Source organism: Colobus angolensis, unplaced genomic scaffold (assembly GCF_000951035.1).
Source record: "Colobus angolensis palliatus isolate OR3802 unplaced genomic scaffold, Cang.pa_1.0 Scaffold74, whole genome shotgun sequence".
Classification (NCBI taxonomy): domain Eukaryota; kingdom Metazoa; phylum Chordata; class Mammalia; order Primates; family Cercopithecidae; genus Colobus; species Colobus angolensis.
In genome coordinates, this window is record NW_012121154.1 from 11,074,840 (window position 1) to 11,087,157 (window position 12,318).

The following is a 12,318-nucleotide window of genomic DNA, read 5'->3' on the forward strand; positions in this document are numbered from 1 at the left end:
TACTCCATGGAACTTAAACACTCATGGGTTAATATATTTCCTTTCAGTGTCTATTTAACACTGATGATGATTAACCTTTTCTGACTATACTAAAACTTCCAACTCAGTGGTGCTATCTTTTGAGCTAGAAAATAATGCAGCACACAATTTGAGTGTCACAGAACCTGTGAAGGCTTTTCTGATAAGGAAAACACTTTCTGAATTTGCCTAAGCTACATTAAATAAGAACAATAGTCCATAATGTTTCTAGGGACAAAAAGACATCTCTAAAATATACTATTAGGCCAGGCGCAGTGGCTCATGCCTGTAATTTCAGCATTTTGGGAGGCCAAGACGGGCAGATCACCTGAGGTCAGGAGTTTAAGACCAGCCTGGCCAACATGACAAAACCCCATCTCCACTAAAAATGCAAAAATTACCTGGATGTGGTGGGGCATACCTGTAGTCCCAGCTACTTGGGAGGCTGAGGCAGGAGAATCATTTGAACCCAGGAAGTGAAGGCTGCAATGAGCCAAGGTCGTGCCAGTGCACTCCAGCCTGGGTGACAGAGCAAGACTCTGTCTCAAAAAAAAAAATACACTATCAATATTATCTTACCATCATAATTTTGAAAGTGTGCTTCACATGTCAATGAGTAAAAAAACAACAATTTTTATATGAGGGAAATATACTTAATTGTAAAATAATGAAAAAATAACCCTCAGTAGCTCTGCTTTGAGTATGACCAGTATTTCAATTGTTTGAAGTGTTGTTTTGCATAAATTTGACATACATGCTTGGAATACCACTGAAATTAGATAAAAGTCTTCATTATATTCCCAGCAGCAGACACAGAAAAGTAGAATGCTAGAGAAAGTAGTAACTTGTTATACAAAGCATTAGTAGAGTATCTAGGAAATGGCTCACAGTTGGAAACAGAAAAATCTGTGGAAATCAAATTTCAAGCTTTTTATTCCAACTGACATAATAATGCATCCTTCAAAATACTCAAAAAGGCATTTTTACATAATGCAGGAATTCAATCTTCAACTAAAGGCATAAAAATAACTCTAGGTTGGTATCTAACCAATTGTTTTCGTGTAGAGTCTAACTTTTATATAAAGTAATCTGATAGGGTTTATTTAGTAATTTTCTTTTTACAAAAGAGTGATTGTTAGATACTACAGAATAATATAATACTTGCCTCTTTTATTCTTTTTCTTGTGCACAAATTACAGAATCTTAGAACTACAGGACTGGGGGGACCTGTAAGATCATGTAATTAAACCTTTTCATTGTACTTACAGGGACCTGACCTTGAAGTTGTGAATGGTTAAGATCATGTGATTAATTAATCATCGGTAGAGCTATACTGAGAATTCAGGCCTTCTAATTTCTAGTGTAAGGCTTTTTCTTTGGGTGAGTTCATCCTGAACCAGGAATTGTTTAATTTTTTCCTCAAATATTACATTTTTTTGAGTGATCAATCTAACACAAAACAGTGTAATATTTGGGAAAAAACTATTGTGCTTTTTTCTTTCACACTATCAAATGTTTAACTTTCTTCCTAGTTTACTGAGGCCTCTGTTTCCTGGGGGATAATTTTTAGTGCTACTGAAAAAACATGAATAGAGAAAGGGTGTATATTAAGCTTTTGATACACAAAAGTAAGGCTTTGCAATGAGAAAACAGCTTTGCAATCCAAATTACTTGAACTTCTAGATTCCTATATTCCTTTCTCTACGTCAAACTGAAAGTAACCGACTCATTGAGTTCTCCCATAAAAAGAAAACACTGGGGGCAAGTAGGAAGGTCAGAGAAGGCTAGGACCACATTTTCCTATTGTCATTAGCTCTCTTTTTCAAATATCATTCATAGAAAAGAAAGGTTTTGGTCTTTTGATAATGAAATAAAAAGAATAAACATCTTGCCATTGTGCTTAACTTGCCTTCATATTCAAGTCATACTTGAAACAATAGAGATAGAATTGAATCAAAAGGGATAGTCAAAGTTAAAGTGACAGCCATATCTAAAGATGTCATCTCACCAAGTTTTCTGTGGAAGAAGCACTATGACTCTTCTCCACTGTGTGAACTCACTGGCATGGTAAATGCTTGCTGATGTAAATTCCTGACAACTTGGCATACTTGGAAGACATTCCTGAAAGAAAGTTAGGTACAAATCAAATCCAGCTTCTGTTTTCCTCAGATGAAATATGTCTACTCACCCACTGTAAGTGAAAAAGACCTTAGAGAAATCTAATGTCATAATCTTAACTATTTGTGATATGGAAACAATCCATGATTTTTCTTTCCATGAAGCTAAAACTTCATAGAAAGTCTTAAAATTATTTAAGTAATAATTTCAAATGAGGTGCATAATGAAATTGAATATTTCCCAATACTCGCACTTACAAACAGACATGGATTAGGATGCTGTTTTTAGGCCTGTTATCATAACATTGGCATTTGGTAAAAATTAGTTTATTCATTATGATATTTATTCATTTATTGCAATGGCAGATTGCTAAGATATATATGAATTTTATTCCAAGATACATATATTTCTTCTTTTTTTCTAAAGACAAGAGATACCACATTCTTAATATGGTCTATCTACAGGTAGAGACAGATGAAGACAACTTACAGGGGAAAAAAAAGGGACACATTTATAAAGAAAGAGGGTTAGAGAAAATAATACTGAAAACATCATTTGAGGGTAGCCAGTTTTGGAAGTTATTTTCTTTTTTTTTATTATTTCCAATTACTCTTTAATATCTGTCGTGAAGAATGTGGCATTTTTGTAATCCTTTGCTGACTTTATGTTAATTCTAAGTTACAAATATTAAATAACACTGTTTCTTTTCAACCAAACCTAAACTTCTAGAACTGCAATTTTTTTTTTTTTTGGCTTACTAGGTAAAAGGCAGAAGGTTACCTGTCACAAGGTTTAGGGAAACTAGACTTACTTCTTGGACGAGGTGCCAGGTAAGGCCGTGGTTGGTTGAGTACTCCAGCTTCACCTGGTTGTCCATGTGTGGGGTGTATTTCTGGCCACATCCCATCACCAAACTGAACTGAATCATATAGCATGCTCCTATCTGCATTGACTGTGTTTCCACATAGCGCATACTTGAGGCAAGTTTAGAATCTCCTGTAAAACTGAAAGAGACAGAGATGGAAATCAGAAAATTCTAAACACAACGTATTAGAGAAAAATTAAACTCTTCACTTCACCCTATATACCAAAATAATTTCATTTTACTTATCTAAACCTTGCCAAATTCTAGAATGGATTTCAGTAAATCTAATAAATGCAATTTGAAACAAGCTTTCAAAAATGAAACTTTTTTTAAAAAGTTAATATCTATAGTTTTCAAATGTACCTAAAATTGGGTACCCACTCATATATTGCTCATGAGTATAAACCTCTTTTTTTTTCTTTTTTTTTTGAGATGGAGTCTCGCTCTGCAGCCCAGGCTGGAGTGCAGCGGTGTGATCTTGGCTCACTGCAAGCTCCGCCTCCTGGGTTCATGCCATTCTCCTGCCTCAGCCTCCCCAGTAGCTGGGAATACAGGTGCCCGCCACCACGTCCAGCTAATTTTTTGTATTTTTAGTAGAGACGGGGTTTCCCCCTGTTAGCCAGGATGGTCTCAATCTCTTGACCTCGTGATCTGCCCACCTCGGCCTTCCAAAGTGCTGGGATTACAGGCATGAGCCACCGCGCCTGGCAAGTCTGAACCTTTTGACTCATTAATCTCACTTCTTGAAATCTATCCTGAGAAAATAATTTTAAATTTAGAGACAGTTTTATAAAATACGAAAAGTATTACAGGATTACTGCTAATAGTAATTGGTAACGATGTCAATGTCAAAATGGAAGGCCTAAGTAAAATGGTAGAGCACTTGAAAGAACATTATCCATCTTTCAAATATTTATAGATAATACAATCACATTAAAATGTATATGATGAAATAAGTCTTAAAAAGCCATAAAATTATGCACGAAGGAAATTCACCAGAATGTTTTTGGTAGCTGTGTTTGGTGGCAGGAAATTTGCGATTTATAATTTTCTTTTTGTTTTCCTTATTTTTCAAATGGCCTTTAATACTCATGGGTTAAGTACTGAAAACATCATAATATAGTTTTAATGGTTGCGTCTCAAATCAGTAAAATTCACATCTTACTGGGTCCCAATTGAGAACTACATAATTGCAAACTGTTTGAAGGCAGGCAAATTAACTTTTAAGAGAAAACTACTCAGGAGTTTGTAATCTATCAGAGAAGATTAAAATATAGACACATTATATTGTAGTTACATGAGTAAATATCACCAGGGTCAATCGCACTAAGGTTTGTCCATCACAGTACTTGTTTCTGCTATTCTGAAGCAGTTTCAGTACCATTGTTAGTAAATCTGTTAGTCAACAGTAAACCTGTTAGTCAGAAGGCATAGCTGATGTGGACAAAAAGGCTAAGGCAATACTCTGTGAAATCGTTGAGATATTTAATACATTTTCTTAATTACCTTTTGCTAAATCAGCCAAATAAGGATAACTATTCTGACTTGCTTCTTGCAGAGATTAAGATGTTATTTAATGACAGAATATTGTCCACATAGAGGTAATGATTACCATGGACTTAAACTCAAGGTTATAAAATACAAGCAGCTTTCCCCAACAGAATAATTACTGTTTAACTAACAGTTTTAAAACTAAGGTTTTGCAATTGGACAATGAAGAGAGGAATAAAATGGAAAAGCCCCATTCTCTGCTTTAGTTGAATGGTCAATAAAAGAAAGGGAAAAATTATATTCAATACTGTTAGTCTTGCAAATCCAGTTAAGAGATAGCAAATGCCACAACTTGTTTATCATTGTTGTTAAAGATGTCTACCATTTGTGCAATCTAGGCCATGTCCTAAGACACAATACCCACATTACTTTCCCTAGTTTCATCTTTCAGTAACTCTGTTTAGTAGGAATAATTATTTCTTTTTAACAGATGAGAAAATGGGGCTAGCAAATGGGATACTCAATGAGAAATCAGCTTTGCCTGACTGTAAAGCTTCTTAACCAATACACTATATCTTTATCTCCCTATTACTCTAAGATTGGGAGAGAAAAAATACTGCATTTTGGAGTAATTTTTTTATTTTTGTTTTGTTTATAGTGAATTTACAAATCACTAACTTTCAGTTACTATGCAATGATACTCTGATGTTAAAAATATAAAACCATGATTGCTGTTATGTGTTTGGATCCACAGGATGCAATCTGGAAAATATCAAGCTGTAGAATGCAATTTTTAGCAATATTGGAAAAAATAAAAGAAATCAACACAGAATAAAAATAGTAGTAAGCCATAGAGGCATACACTTGCCTATATTACTCCTAGGGTCTTTTAAGTAGGCAAAAGAAATCCCAAATGCTTATCTCTGTAAGAAACAGGCATTGCTTTTAGCTTCAAGGGTGAAATGTCTCTCTAGTATCCTTTATGAGGAAGATAATTTGAGGCAGCCAACTAGGCTTCAATTGTTTGCTTTAAAGATACACCAATCTCCTGGGCATCTGGGGAGAAAGCCTATTAGTGCCTGGTAGTACATGGGCTGAAGGGTCTGCAAATGACAGAGCCAACAATGCTTTCTCACTCATGCCATGAACAGTATTTCCTCACCTGACCATTTCTGAAATAACTCAAGATTATTTTTACCATCAGCATCTTGTAAATTTCTCCCTTCTGAGATGGTTTTGTGTCCTCACAATTCTATACAGAAACAGAAGGAAATGCTGTGTTTTACAAATATTGCCTGCATCTAATGTTTGCATAATTACAAATGTAACTATGAAATTGGCTGAAGAGAGGAAGTATTCAATGCTGAGGAGGGTTGTGTGCTCTGTGAGCTATTTTGGAATACCTGATAACAGATTTTAAAGGTGCCAAGACACCAAGAGAGAAACAAGATAAAAATTACGTAAAATAATAGGTTAAATAAGCGAAATTAAGGCAGTTAAACAACGATAACACATTTTTTGCTTAGCAACTGTATCTGTTCAACTGGTAGAATAGGAGCCTAGAGTTATTTGGTGTTTCCTATTTCCTATTGCAAATGCTCTGGTGTGGGCTGATCCAGCTGCCAGTCACAGCCTCTTCCTTTTAGCCACTATCCAGTGATTGGTCTAGGGGTGGCCATGCGTCCAGCAATGGGTTGTCACCAATGAGATGTAAGTAAAAGGTGGAAGGTGAATTTATGCATTTGGCTTTCATTATAAGTGTTTTAAAAGGGAATCAATGGAATTGGCTGCCACATCCTTTTCCCGGTTGCTCCTATGGTCATCTTTCCTCTCTGGGGGGCAGCAGCCATTTTGTGACAATAATGGAACATTATTAGATAAAGACCTCTCTGCTGAGATAGCGGAACAGAAAAGTGAGAGAACCTGGGTCCCCAATGGCCTTCTTAAGGTGCTCACAAGCTCAGGACTGCCTATTCTAGGACTGCTTGTTACAAATGACAGCTAAGCCTCTTTACTTTCATTTATGTCATGGTCAGTCTTTTCTTGTTGTGTTTGTTGTAATCTAGAGCTGAACGCATTTCTAAGTGATAACATCTGTCATACTTCCTGGTACTATATGGTATCTTTCCTGATGCCTTAATCTGAAGCAAAATAACACAGAAAAACACCTTAAACTCCAGACCATTCATAGTATTAGTCCACTTGATTAAATTTCTGGTTTATTCAAGACTGGCAGTGATACTCAGTCTGTTTTTTTTCCACAGACTATGCATTTCACAGACTGATCCTTTAACTTACAAAACTGCTCCTCTTCGCTGCTTGTCTAAATCAAGATACATTTATAAAGGCAAACATGAAGCTGAACTTCTTTTCTGTTACAGTCATAGGAACAGAAAAGAACAGCCCACATCAGCATTTTGGGGAGAAATTCTGGAGAGAGAAGGCACTGCGAATCAGGAGGCTTAGCCTTATTTATATTGACTTGCAAGGGTGCCTCAAAAATAAAGCTCCTACATCTAATTGCAAGATTTAATGAGAGAATAGGGATAGCTCCACTTAGGACAGGATTATCTTTCTAGCCCTCTTTATTCCCACCTCCAAGAAGGCTAGTAGGCTATGACACTGGCCAAATGGATAAGAGCCTAGTGGAATTTCAGTCTCCATAGTTCTCTGCTTAGTCCATACTACAGCTCCTTTGCTTCACCCTCCCTTGCTTAATCTCATGTATTGCTGAGGATCTGTTTTTTGATCAGGTCGGAAGCCTGTCCACAGGGAGGGATCATATCTTATTCATCTCTGCAGCCCCTAAAGCCCTCAGAACCTTGCCTACAACTCACAGAAGCACATTGTTTTGGACATCATGATTTTCTAACAGCTGGATTATCTCACTTGACCTTTGAGTTAAGACCCTCTGGGAGACCAACAGGGATCCTTAACATTGTGTTATGGAGAAGGAAAATGGAGAAGCTGAGTTGCTGGCCTCGGGGTCACACAGGTACTAAAAAGCTAGAAACTAGGCCTTCTGGGTTCTCCTTTGAAGTCCTTTCTACTATATCCTGCCTCTCAAAGGCTCCCAAGGAATGTTTGTTAAATAAAATGAGCATGTGAGTGAGGTCTCTCAACTGGGGAGTAGGGAAGTTTAACAAAACTATAGTTACTTAAATGCTGTAATGAATACCGACAAGGTTTTGAGGTTATCTTCACTTAAGTAAATCAGTTTCTGCATTTTCCCAGAGCCTCTTTCCCATCTCCAGAAAAAAGCCTCTTTTATATGAAAGGCAGACACACATAGCCAAAGTAAGTGGGAGAATACTTGAGCCACAAAGTTCTTAAAAAGCAAATTCATGTCAAACAGCCAAGCTACCTAGGGAACTGAACCATTTTTCACAATTGAGCCCATCTCTTTAAGAGCAGTTTAGTATATAAGTCAATATGGATGAAATCTCACTATTCATGTGCCATAAGAGAAGCAAATGCATCCATATGTACATTTCTTAGAAACCTAAGCAACATTCTATTATTTTCAAGCATCCCACAGAAAAAAACAGCTCTGCAGAGCTCATTTCTAGAAAAACAGAAGAGCCATACAATGTTGTTTTTGTTTTGATACCATTCAGAAGTTATATTCATCTGAAGAAGAGGTGAATGAATCTAAGCCTCTCTGATATCATTCTTTTATTGGTTATGTTCTTGTAACCACCGAAGAAATGTTTACTAGATTAGATAAACTTGTTGATGTCATGGGCTTAAAAGCATTTTAACTCACTTGTTATTTCTATGATATTACATTTCAAAACAAATAACCATATGGATTATAGAAATTGTACACTTATTGGAAAAAACAATCTGATAATATAAAAGCAGCATTTTTTAAAAGGTAAAAATGTGCAATTCCACCTTCTAAAGATGACCACAAAATGTACAGTTTTTTGGTAAAAACACTTCCAGACAGTTTTTCTCATGTGTACGCACACATTGCTTTTTTTTAAAAAAAATTATGAAATCATAGTACATCTGCTTTACTCCTTTGTACAACATTTCATTGCCATCTTTCTATATTGAAAAAATATGGTGAGACATTTTGATTTTGAATGAATCAAGCCAATCTTCAATTATAAAAATTTAGGGAGGTTGTTTTCACTTGTTTACTATTATAAGCAATGCTTCTATAATACACATGCTTGTATATCTTTGTGCACTTGTCCAATTATTTCTTTGGGTTAAATTCCTAAAAGCAGATTGCTTCATTAAAGCAAATGCACACTTAAAAAGTTGACACTTATTGTCAAGCTGCCCTCCAAAAAGATTGCACCAAGTTACATTTACCAAGAACATCAACAATGACTGAGGTGCCAATTCTTACTACTTGTCAATACTGAACTTTGATGACACTTTTTATTTTGGCCACTTTATGCCTACACTCTCTTAATCTACATTTTTTGATTACTAAACAAATTTAGAAGCTATTCATGTTTATTGGCTATACACATATACATGTATACGTACATGCATACATATACATGTACATGTATACATGTACATATATACATGTACATATATAAACTAAATCTTGCCTGTTAATTACTGCTATAGTTTGGATGTTTGTCCCTCCAAATCTCATTTTGAAATTTGTTCCCTAATGCTGAAGATGGGGCCTAATGGCAGATGTTTGGGCCATGGTGGTGGATCTTTCATGAATGGCTTGGTACTGTCCTTGAGGTAATGAGTGAGTTCTTGCTTTCTTAGTTTCCCTGAGAGCTGGTTCTTAGAAACAGCCTGATACCTCCCTGCCCTTTCTCCTGCTTCTTTTGTCTTCATGTCATCTCTGTACCCACTGGCTCCCCTTCTCCTTCTGCCATGAGTGGAAGCAGCCTGAATCCTTTACCAGAGGCAAATGTTGGCACTGTACTTCTTGTACAGTCTGCAGAACTGTGAGCCAAATAAACCTCTTTTTTTTTACAAATTACCCAGCCTCGGGTATTCCTTTATAGGAACACAAATGAACTAAGACAATTACCTTCTTAATTTGTCTATGCTCTCACTTATTTTTTGTTTGCTTGATCCATCAAGCACTAGAGCAGAAAATTAAAATAACACTCTAAGTTACTGTGGTCGTAATTTTCCGTTTGTAATTTGAACAGGTTTTGCATGATGGTCCCCATTCTACAATATTCAATGTGTGGAGACACTGATTTTGCCTTCCCATGGGCCTCTCCCTCTGATAGCATCACCTGTTACTGGTCTCTAGCCTCTCCTTCTGCCTAGAAGAGGCAAAAGCTACAGCTCCAGACAAATTTGAAAAATCTCTCCACCAATGCATTTTGGCATGTATTTACCCAATACTTCATTTAAAATGTCTTTATGGATTTCTAAGTGGATAGACAACTTCTTATTTATCTAGATAAGATTTTTGGGTTATGTCAGGAATCAAAAATCTTTTGGAATACATGTGCTTCTCAGCATCTGTTTCAGGCTCTTTTTCTACTTTTTGCCCCTAGCACCTGTGTTGTTTTGCTTATCTTTACCCTTTCCTATTTAAAGTTCACAGTGTATATTCTTCAGCTTTTTCATTCCCATTCCCATTCTCTCAGTTTGGAAATTTATACATAGTTCTTCAATTCAGGGCTAGAATCGTACTTTAAGCTAGATAAACTCTTTAGTAAAAAGCATAAGTTGACTTTCTTGGCTGCTGTTAATTAAGTATTTGGATTGGCCGGGCGCAGTGGCTTACACCTGTAATCCCAGCACTTTGGGAGGCCAAGGTGGACAGATCACGAGGTCAGGAGATCGAGACCATCCTGCCTAACATGGTGAAACCCAGTCTCTACTAAAAATACAAAAAGACAAAATTAGCCAGGCGTGGTGGTGGGCACCTGTAGTCCCAGCTACTCGGGAGGCTGAGGCAGGAGAATGGCATGAATGCAGGAGGCGTAGCTTGCAGTGAGCCGAGATCATGCCACTGCACTCCAGCCTGGGTGACAGAGTGAGACTCTGTCTCAAAAAAAACCACAAAAAACAAAACACAAAAAAACTTTGCCATTGGGGTCTTAGCGTATGAAACCTGATTTCCTTGAGCTATGTACGTAGCTTGCAGTGAGCCGAGATCATGCCACTGCACTCCAGCCTGGGTGACAGAGTGAGACTCTGTCTCAAAAAAAACCACAAAAAACAAAACAAACAAACAAACAAAAATTCAGCATTTACAGAAAGATGCTATCCAATGAAAACTCAGCATCAAATTGGGTGCTTAGTGGCAGTTTACTCTCAAAGTTCAGCTAACTTCATAGGAGACAGAATTGGGGGGAATGTGTCCACTGTGAGGTTCAGGTTGTCTGTATGCAATGGCCATGATGACCACAAAAGAACGCTGTCTCCTCTTTCTAACCAGGATATGTGGACTTGCAGCGGTGCTGCTGTGGGATGGGAGATTCTTTCAGAAGCCTCAGAGAGCAGCTCCTACACCCCTTCTGTTGAAGTCCAGATTCCATTTTCAGCCCAGCCACTCGCCTGTGTCTCCTGTGGAACTAGGCCAATTTACCCAACATTACAGATGCCAGCAACTAATTCCAAAAACTTTAACAAATATATAGTTTTAAAGTTTATAGAAATTTGTTGGTGAGATCATGGTTTCAAAGATTTCTGTCAAGTTTCTGTTGATAAGTCTTCATTGTGCCCACCTCACGGCATTTTTTAGAAAATGCACATCAGCTGGAGCAATCTGTGGATGAAAAAGCAAACCTCTGCTAGGTGCCCACTGGAGGGGGAGTCAATGCAAAGCACAACGTGGGCTGTGTCCCCCAGAGAATAAGGGAGAGAGGGAGACCAAAGGTCAGAGAGGGGCCAACTGCAGGAGACCATGCACCCAGGGAAGAGCCGATTCTCACCGCACTTGTGGTGCCTGCCAGTCTTTTGTCAGGAAAGTAAGAGAGAGAGAGAGAGAGAGAGAGAGAGAGAGAGAGAGAGAATGTGTGTGTGTGTGTAGACGAGTTGTCAGGGGCAGTATTTCCCTGCCACTAATGTGGGGATGAGGGTGATGAGAAGAGCCTTTGCGGTTTCCAGCTTCTCCTGTTTCTGTCCTCAACTTCTGATATGGTTTGGCTGTGCCCCACCAAAATCTCATCTTGCACTGTGGTGCCCATAATTCCTACGTGTTGTGGGAGGGACCCAGCGGGAGATAACTGAATGATGGGAGTGGGTTCACCCATACTGTTCTCATGGTAGTAAATAAGTCTCATGAGAACTGATGGTTTTATAAGGGAAAACCCCTTTTGTTTGACTCTCATTTTCTCTCATCTGCCGCCATGTAAGACATATATTTTGCCTTCTGCCATGCTTGTGAGGCCTCCTCAGCCACGTGGAACTGTGAGTCCATTAAACCTCTTTTTCTTTATAAATTGCCCAGTCTCAGGTATGTCTTCATTAGCAACATGAGAATGGACTAACACAACTTCAATTCATCTCCGATCTCAGGCTATGACGAACTCCCTGACTCCTGTTTTTCTTATGTTGCATCCACATTATCTCCAGATTCAATTTTGGTTGAAGAGAACTCACATGATTCCCTTTTTTTTTTTTTTTTTTTTTTTTGAGATGGAGTCTCACTCTGTCGCCCAGGCTAGAGTAACAGGGGCATGATCTCGGCTCACTGCAACCTCCGCCTCCTAGGTTCAAGTGATTCTCCTGCCTCAGCCTCCAGAGTAGCTGGGATTACAGATGCGCACCACCACACCCAGCTAATTTTTGTATTTTTAGTAGAGATAAGGTTTCATCACGTTGGCCAGGCTGGTCTCAAACTTCTGACCTCGTGATCTGCCTGCCTCGGCCTC

General features: G+C 37.9%; 1 protein-coding gene across 1 annotated transcript in view; it reads right to left on the bottom strand.

Annotated features, from left to right (window-relative positions):
- Positions 1-12,318, bottom strand: part of RELN (reelin) — a 536,970-nt gene that overhangs the window by 153,577 nt on the left and 371,075 nt on the right. The window contains exons 21-22 of the mRNA XM_011927764.1: positions 2,948-3,140; positions 2,027-2,139 (exon numbers count right to left, since the gene is read on the bottom strand). Of these exons, the coding sequence (XP_011783154.1) occupies positions 2,027-2,139; positions 2,948-3,140 (306 nt within the window). The remainder of the gene's footprint in view (positions 1-2,026; positions 2,140-2,947; positions 3,141-12,318) is intronic.